The sequence below is a fragment of the Miscanthus floridulus genome, chromosome 19, assembly GCF_019320115.1.
Source record: "Miscanthus floridulus cultivar M001 chromosome 19, ASM1932011v1, whole genome shotgun sequence".
In the NCBI taxonomy this organism is placed as follows: domain Eukaryota; kingdom Viridiplantae; phylum Streptophyta; class Magnoliopsida; order Poales; family Poaceae; genus Miscanthus; species Miscanthus floridulus.
In genome coordinates, this window is record NC_089598.1 from 12,763,712 (window position 1) to 12,773,106 (window position 9,395).

The 9,395-nt window shown below is 51.0% G+C and overlaps 1 protein-coding gene across 1 annotated transcript; it reads right to left on the reverse strand.

Annotated features, from left to right (window-relative positions):
- Positions 1-6,674: 6,674 nt before the first annotated feature.
- Positions 6,675-7,827, reverse strand: LOC136529389 (early nodulin-93-like). The gene is made up of 4 exons (XM_066522462.1): positions 7,682-7,827; positions 7,472-7,533; positions 7,297-7,372; positions 6,675-7,164 (listed from the first exon to the last, which is right to left on the reverse strand). Exons 1-4 carry the CDS (start codon positions 7,746-7,748, stop codon positions 7,019-7,021), a joined length of 351 nt encoding a protein of 116 aa, XP_066378559.1. The 5' UTR covers positions 7,749-7,827; the 3' UTR covers positions 6,675-7,018.
- Between the last annotated feature and the right edge of the window lie 1,568 nt (positions 7,828-9,395).

A 9,395-nucleotide genomic window follows, 5' to 3' on the forward strand; every position in this document is an offset into this window, starting at 1 on the left:
GGAGCACGGAGGAAAAAGAGGAAGGGAAGAAAAGACAGTGAAGAGAAAGATTTCATCTAAATCCTCCATTTTATATCTTTTAGCGATGGTTGCCCTTAGACTACTCGGTTGCTGACTATACAGACTCGCTCTGAGCCAAGCTAGCCGCCTACTTGGCAATCTTCCGTCGTTGCGCTGCATTACCGTGACTAGTTTGTTTGCAGATTTTCCCCCCTCACGGAATCAGTATTGGTTTCTCGGCGCCCAAACGAAGCATAGTGTCTGGCACGTGGTTTTAGCTTGAGAGTTGGGAAACAGAGGGGAAAATCTTGTGGGATCATGGGTGCTAGGTTCAGCATCTACATATTATATATTCTAATCATCAAAAGTGAAAACAAGGAACCATGCAACACTGATCATCGACACGGTGCATGGAGCTCGGACACATTTCAACGGTCAACCAGTCAACCGTGCTGTCACTGCTTGCGTGTACCCAGCACTTGTAGTCGCTGGGTTTAAGGCGAGACTATGCAAGCGCTTACATACATATTATCGACGATGTAACTGCAGACCTCCAACTCCTTTTCTTCTGTTTTGTACTTGGTGGCTCTTGGACTGAGTTAGTATGACACTCCTAGATAGGGTTGAAAATATCACTCACCAGGATTTTGGTCAATATTTAGGAATTTTAGTGCCTTACACCAAAACCTATTGAAAAAGTGATATATTGAAGTCGACGTAAACCCTAGGACTAGGAGTTGCATCGCATTTTATTTTCAACTGGATAGTTCTTGGGCATCTTTTATTTTTAGAGTGTTTTGTGGCTTCGCAAATCACGATAAGTACTTAGGGCGTGGATAGCCCCCGGACGGACGCTCGCGCGTCCGGACGCTTGCACAGCCCGGCCCTGTTCGCCTCGCCCCAACCTGCACGCGCATCCCGCCCTTGTTGCTACACCCACGGCTCCTTCCTAGGGATTCCGCTCCTCTCTCTCCGCACGGACGGGACTAGGGAGCTGGGGTGAGGACGAGCATGCCCCCGTCCGCAGGACCCAGACACACCATGCGCCCCGACCGCCGGCACCCGGCTCGCTGTGCCCGATCCCCGGCGCGTAGGCCGTGCCCTCATTGTAACAACCCAAAAATCCACGCACTAAAAATATCAACTACAAAATTTTTCTTAAAAACTTCCATGAGATGATGAGTGTCATGTATAGTAACCCAACCTAAGAAATGCATTAGGTCTAACCCCAACCCAAGTTAACACATAAGCATGGCATGTCATTAGTTAATTGCGTTTATTTAAATTCTAACAAATAAGTGTTGCATACATTGAATGTGATTTGGATTTCCATTTGAGTTATGATATGTTTAACAACTCCAATAAATTAGGTGCACCAATTTGGAATTCAAATTTTAGAACCAAATTCGAATTCAAACAAAAGAGATGAAATGATAAACAAAATAGAAAAAGAAGAGAAAGGATGTAGGCCTCGCAAACCGCCTCGGGCTGCTCGGCTTCGCGGCCCAGCCAGCCAAACCGCGCCCACCTTGCACCGGCGCGCACGTACGTAGCCCACGAGCCGACCCAGCGCGTCGCCCACGCCCGCGCACCCGTCTGCCTCGCTCGCAGCCACTGGCCGCTGGACCCCGCATGTCAGCCGCACCCCCGTCTACAGTGTCGTCTTCCTCACCCACGCCTCAACCGCCTACGCGACCGGCGCCCGACAGCGGTGGCAGGGGCGGGCTAGGGGGTCACGCCCGGGGCATGACCCTGTCCCCCTTACGCCGCGCCCACGCAACCCCGCACCACCGTCTGATGCGATGCATCCGCCTCCACCGCACGATGCCATCCGCCCTGGGAGGCATGGCGCTCGGCTATAAAGCCAGCCCGCACGCCGCTCACGCCCGGCGCCCTAGCTTCTTCCTCAGCCTCCGCCACCGCTTGGTGGCCCAGCAGCCGCACCACATCGAGAGTAGAGGACCGAGAAGGAGATCGTGAGAGGAGGATCGGAGCCCCGCACGCTGCCGAAGTCGCCGGAGCCGAAGGCGACGCCGTCGTCGTCATCACGATCGCGGGTCCGGAGCTACACGGCCGCAACTCGACACTGCACCACCATCCTTTCTTCCATAGCACCCACGGTGAGCCCCGGTTCATTCCCTGCTCGCCACTGGACCTTGCTACTCCGGCCATGGCGCTCCATACCGTGAGCGCGTAGGCCAAGGCCATCCCCGACCTCTAGGCACACCAGCACCGCACACTCACGTTGACCGTGACCATCCCGGAGCCCTTGGACGCTGTAGGCCTCTCCAGGCTCCCCGGACGCCGTAGCCGAGCACGCATGCTGCGCTCGCAACGCCGCCGCCATGACGCAGCCACCAGTCCGAGCACCAGACCACTGATCCGAGCACCCGACCACAGGTCCGAGCACCAGACCACAGGTCTGAGCACCAGACCACAGGTCCGAGCACCCGACCACCAGTCCGATCACTAGACCACTGGTCCGAGCACCCGACCACCAGTCCGAGCACTAGACCACAGGTCTGAGCACCCGACCACCGGTCCGAGCACCGACCGCCGTGGCCAGTACCAACGGGAGCGTCTGGCGCCTCCTTGACTCGCCCGTTCCGTTCGCTGAAGCCACGGGTAACTCACGCGCACGCCGTGACCACCCCGCAGGAGCCCGTAGTGACCCGCGCGCCTCGCCGTCGTCACCATGTCACCGTGGCCGCCGGGAAGACCCTACTGGCCACCTAGAAACCGGAAGTCCTGCCCTGAGCTCTGGACGCCCTCGCCGTGTCCACACAGATCCGTAGGAGCCTACATGCTCCACTGTGACGCCCTCCGAGGCCATAGCCACCACACCGACGCCGCCGACATGAACAAAAGGCCGTCCGCCGTGGCCAAAGCCACCGGAGGCCCTGGAGGACCCCTCGACCTACCCAACATGCCCGCTGGAGCATTGTGACGCCCATGCGCACCGCAGAGCCGGCCAATGCCGCTGCACCCGCGCCATTCCCGCACGCCGGTTGTGCTCGAGCCACCGTTCACCGTGACCAGTGACTTAGGATGCACCATCCGTCGCCCTGACTCCACCATTGCAGTCGCCATGACACAGGGAGGCTTTTCCCCACCTCTATTGGATGCCTGAGCCGTTGTGGGAGCTCGCCGGTGAGCATGTCGCCGGCGGGAGCGCGCCGTGGAAGAAATAGAGGAGAAGGGGCAAGGTGAGCAGCACAGCCCTGCACCCGGTGCATATGTGCCGAGCCATGAGAAACAGACAACGGACTCGGTCCACCGTAGACCGGTCTATGGTCCATGGACCAGCAACAATTGGTCCACCATAGACTGCAGCCATGGACCACAGCCCAATAAGAGCCCACGACCGTGACGTGGCTGCGCCACAGCACGCCACATGTTCGGCCCAACCCGGCCCAGACCGGCCCAACCCGAAGCCCAACCGGCCTAGTTCGGACCTGGCCTGTTTTGACCGTTGACTGGTCAACGCTGACCGTTGACCTGGCCCCACCTGTCAGTAGCACAGACACACTGGACCCACACGTCAGATGCTGACGTCATGATGACATCACGAGGGACCCACATGTCTGCGACCCAAGAGCCCCTGGATCCACCTGTCAGCTCGGAACCGAGACGATGATGTCATGCTAACATCAGCATGCCATGTTGACCAGTGACACCGTGACACGTGTCAGCCCAGGATTAATTCAACCTTTATTCAATTTCAGAAAGGATTTAAACTTCAGGAATTCATAACTAATTCATATGACCTCGGAAAAATACGAGACCAGGACCAAAATTCATCTAAAATCAAGCTCTACGCAATGAACTCATGTTTGAGTGCATTGGACTCTTTTGAATTTTCATTGCTTCTTTGTGCTACTCTATAGACGTCGCTAATGCGACTATAATGCAAACGTTGCAGACTCGGAGGAGAACCTGACAGACGAGGACCGTGAGTATCGTGAGGAGTACGGAGACGACTACACTGAAGGTGCCACATCCCACCCAATCTCGTAGCACCTATTACGCATGGCTAATATAGAACTGCTATTGCTTTACTTTACTGTTATAATCATACTATGATAGGACTTGTATGGTAGTATGCTTGCTTGAAAGCCTTTACCTTGACACAACCTTACCCCTGCATACCCTGCTATTAGGCTAGACACACGCTTATTGCTATATATTTTATTACTTATACTTCTACTACGCTTATACTACATGCGTGGTGGAAACTGGTGTTACCTGGACTATGGGGAGAGTGCTGCGTGTGTGACTTGGGTGTGTGGAGGGTGAGGGTTGTGTCGACCAAGTTGGAGTATACGACGAGCCTAGGGCAAGTCTTGCCATGGGGTGCTACCTGGGCACCCCTGGAATGGATACCTGTGGTGGGTAAAATGGTATATGAGGTGGACCTGGGTGTGAACCTGTGACGGGTGGAGCCCGGGATGGAGGTGTTGTAGTGGCACGGTAAATGGAAACCCTGATGGAGACATTCTGGCTTGGTCACCCCTAAGGACTTACTAGTACTCAGATTCACCGGGAAGCCTTACGTACAACTCGCCCTATATGGTGCGGGACGGCTGGACTACTTGGTAGGATACTGCCACTACTGCTAGGTTGATAGCGGACAGTGTAAGGAGGTACGGGGCACGGAGAATTTCCCCCACACCCTTCTGAGACTTCATGGAGACCTTATGGACCCGGCTCATGACTCACAGTTTCAGCCACCCCAGACTTGACTTGGGGTGAACCAGGGCTGAATGGTAGAGTGGCATTATCCTAGGCTAGCAAACAGCCGGAATCAGCCTAGTTGACGACGGTCAGCGAGGAAGGCGGATCTTGTGGTTATGTAAAACCTCTGCAGAGTGTATGGTTGATCGATCGATACATGTGCCGACTTGTCGGCTATGGACCTTTCATGGGTTTCGCTTAAACTAGATAGAGAGATGAGTCCTTCTCTTCTTCCCCCGTGAGAGAGTGTCGGTCGTAGCTAGGGGCTACGGGCCTTGAGACAGTGCCGAGAGGGAGTTGGTCTGTCGACTGAGTGATGGTATGGTATGGTATGGTGATGGTATGGTATGGTGATGGTATGGAGATGGTGGTATATCGATCACAGGATCGAAACTTGGCTCGGGAAAGGGAATAGAGTGGAATGTGTGTGGGAATGGTGTTAAAACTTGACTAACTATTAATTACTTGATATGCTACTGCAAAGGAAACCCCAGCCTATTAGGTTCATTTTGCTTATATCCAACTTGCATCCAATTTCCACAAAGCAATGCTCATAGGGATGGGAGTGGCCAGTATAAATCGTACTGATAAATTTTGGCACATAGGTTCTACTGAGGAGTATAGCTCCGAGGAGTTTGACGAATGAGGGGTTCGTGCCTACGCTCGAGTTTGACGATCTTATCTTCAAGCTGTTTTGATTGAATGCTACTTTTGATTCCGCCAATGCGGCGATGTAATAAATTATGTAATTCCGCACTATTTGTACTATGATATTATCGTTGTATGGATGTGATATTCGACTGGAATTTGGGTAATATGATCTACAACGATCTTATTACACTTCGACGCTGTGGATTTCCCTTCGCGGAAATTGGGGTCGTTTCACTCATGACTCTCTGAACACACATCTGAAACATGAAACACTTGAATGCAACATACGTCTGAAGCAGATGAAACATTTTGGACATACACTTGAAACATGTGTGTGAAATATTTGCAACATCCAGATAAAACACTTGCAACTTGCAACATGAAACACTACATCAACATAAGATTGAAACAACTAAAATCATTGGAACATACTCTTGCAACAAGTGTGAAACATATGCAACATCTAAAGCAAAAAACGCTTGCAAACATACGTCTGAAAACAGATGAAACATTTTAAATAAATACTTGCAACATGCCTCTGAATTAAACACTTGCAACATCCCGATCTACTTTTGTAACATCCACATGAAACACTTGCAACATACTCTGGAATACTTGAAACATACTGTGGCAGAACCGCTCGAAATAACACATCTTCGGAGACGCTCGTCTCCCCCAAACAGTAAGCACCCCGAAAGCAAGTTACATCGGACGGATTCCGTCGAGCACACCCCAAGGGAGAACTCGAATAATCCACGTTTTCCCTCCATGATCCAATAATGAGAACGAGTTACAATACTTAGTCCATTTCATACAAACAGAGTTCTTAGAAATACACTATTACAATACTAAATTCAGAGTGCGGAATTTAAATAGTGGAATTACAATAAATATCTAATGGTAGAAAACAAGGATCCGTCTGTGCCCACTAGAGGAATCCTCCACACAACAGCTACTCTTCAAGCTGCACCAACAACAAAGATAAATAAACCCTGAGTACATAATATACTCGCACGTGGTAGTAAATTATGCTCAACTTGTAAATTCCGATGACGACATAATCTTCACCGGTTCCTGAATCCGATGACAGAATTTTTTTCACTCTGAGTCCGTTCGTGTCATGTTTAGTTTACTCGATCTGTAGCATTAGGGATTTTCATCCGTACTCGTCTCCCTGTAGGAAAACCTTTTTTTTCAACTGCTTTCATTTTATTCGAGTGAACAATTTTATGAGTCTTGTGAAGCACGCACAAACTACACCATGACAATAAGGGCTAGTAGTATTTCATTGCTGCGATAGATGTTACAGACAATACTAACTAGCTATAGCTAGTACACAGCATGAATATAATCCATGCATGTTCACAGCAGATTGCAACTACACTGCTGCAGAAGCTAAGCTATGCTAATATCTCGCAGCAAACTACCTGTTGGTCTGCATTACAGTGGCCTGCTTATTGCCCTGATCGCTTGAGCTTATTCAGAACTATTTTTCAGCTATGTACAATATTTCAGCGTAAGCATAACATAAGACAAATTTCAGCATCAGCGAGCAGGCTATACTAGATGGAAGTAGCTCGATTACACATACAGCAGTCGAACAAATCTTGCATGTTTTGCTTGTTTCTCATCATCAAGGCCTGAAGAAGGCCGGGTGTGGACGTCCGGTGCCCTGGAAGGAGGTGTTCTTGAGGTGCTCTGGTGCGTTCTCGAACGAGTGCCGCCTCGCCAGGGACAAGATCTTCTTGTCGGCGGCGATGAAGTAGGCCATGCCAGCAACTGCAAATTTCAGTTGTTGACTACTAGGTTATCACGTAGCATTACAGGTTTTTTCAGAGAGCAGTGAATCTTGTTTAGGCGGAGGAAGAAGCAAAAGATGGATGCACCTCTACTAGATACAAGAACATGTACCTGTGGAGATGATGAGTGCCTGGCCGGTGGGGTTGATGTTGGCCTTCGCCCACGGCAGCATCCTCACACTCGCCAGCTGAACATCAGAGGTTACGGATCTCGAAATGGTTAGATAGATACGTAGAGCCTTGTGCTATCACGGTGCATGCTCAAATAGATGAGCGTCGACACTCACGGTGGGAACTGCAGAGGCGACGGTTGCGACAGCTGCTGCCTTGAACCCTGCCAGGGCCGCCTCTGCGTGCATCAGGCATCAGTAGTAGTATGAAGCATTTTAGCTAGAACGGCTAAGTAATAAGTAGACATCCATCATCGGAAGACAAACTGTAGCGACGAGCGTGCAGTGTACTAGTAGCTGGATGATCGGATCAGTGTTTGTATGTACCTCGAGAGCAGCGCTTGGCGAGGGCAAGCTTCTGGTCGAGGGACGCACGGCTCACGGGTGACGACATGGTATCTTGATCCTGTTGGTGAGGCTCGTGAAGCTAGTGGAGTACGACGCGCAGCACTTACTCAGAGAGCGAGAGTGAGCAGAACACGGCTGGTTGCTGGAAGAGGCAGGGGAGACCGTGAATTTATAGTAGGCCGCAGCTCAGCTAGCGCCGCATCGATCGGCAGCCGGGACGGCAAACGATCGGCGGTGGCCGGTGGGCGAGGAGGCGGATGCATGGAACCGGCGGGCCGGACGTGGTTTCGGTTTCGGGGGGCCAAAAGGCATGCCGACTGCAGACTAGAGAGTGGCCGGCGAAGGCGACGAGAACCGAGCCGGGAACCGTCCTCGTATCGACGTGAACCGAGCCGGGAACCATCCTCGTATCGACGTTTCGTGTGATTCCATTCCAGGCCCCGGCTGGACCACGCTTTCCTATCCAGATTCAGTGGTATCCCACTAGTGGCGTGCGCGGGTTGGAGATTTTGCCGGCGCCTCCTGCCGTTTCGCCATCAGCTGCTGGAGGAAAAAAAAGGAATCTACGCGACAGAGCCAGTAGTTTTGGGCTTTTGGCCGTTTGGGTTGGGCACTGCCTGGCGCACGCATGCCGCCATGTGGTGGGCAAAGGGCATCTGTGTGCTACCGAACTAGTGTTAAAAAAAACTGTTTGTGCACGGGGCATGTGTGTCGGTGGGCTACGTGGTCGAGGAATAATAGTTTTTTTTTTATAAAAAAAATAGAGTAATAAGAGCATCTCCAAGAGTTTGCTATCTTAACTTGGCATCCATATAATTTTGGCAAAACAAGAAAAAATAGCCTCCAATAGTTTGGCAAAACAACTTGGCATCAATAGCAACTTGGCAAATCTTCCCTCCGCACGCGCAAATATACGTGCGCGTATACGGCTTGGCATCCGGGGCTCTTTGTTCACTTAGCGGGGCTCTTCGTTCACTTAACGGGCCTCTTCGTTTTGTTAACGGGTTTTTTTATTTTACCAAGTCAAAAATGCAAAACTCTTGAAGATGGATTGTTTTTTTACTTGGCATATAATTTTGGGAGTTAGCAAATCACAAGATTTGTCAAGTAAAATTTGACAAACTCTTGGAGATGCTCTAAGAACAGTCCCAAACCGGAGACTATGAGATAGAGTTCTATACTTAAACAGTCATATAGACACGGTTACGTTGATCTCTGCCCCAACTTGGCCCAACGGCCAATTGGGTTCTTGATGGAGACGCCCAACCCTATCTATGGTTGGTGGGTCCCCGTCGCACAGCGTCATAAAAGGAGGTGGAGGCCGAGGCACAAGGCACGAGGTTCACCTGAGCCGCCACAAACCCTACCTACATCATAACCCTAAGCCGATCTAGAGAGGGGGTGCTGTCAACGACGGGAAACCGCCACCGCCGCATCTTCATCGCCGCCTTTGCGACTGCGCCTCCACTGTGACGTCCACACCGTCGCCGGACTCCACTGCTACTCTGCACCTTCACCGCATCACCGATACCGATGCCATGGCCAGCTCGTCTACCTCCAAAGCAACCGATGGTTTGCTAACACCGCATCCCTCTCTCTCTCTCTCTCTCTCTCTCTCTCTCTCTCTCTCTCTCTATATATATATATATATATATATATATATATATATATATATATATATATATATATATAT

Excerpts from the sequence above, each read along its gene's own strand:
- LOC136529389 (XM_066522462.1), bottom strand. The coding sequence starts at position 7,748 with ATGTCGTCACCCGTGAGCCGTGCGTCCCTCGACCAGAAGCTTGCCCTC. Across the intron at positions 7,373-7,471 it reads TCGCCTCTGCAGTTCCCACC|CTGGCGAGTGTGAGGATGCT; the intron begins GTGAGTGTCGAC and ends TCTGATGTTCAG. Across the intron at positions 7,165-7,296 it reads GGCACTCATCATCTCCACAG|TTGCTGGCATGGCCTACTTC; the intron begins GTACATGTTCTT and ends TGAAATTTGCAG.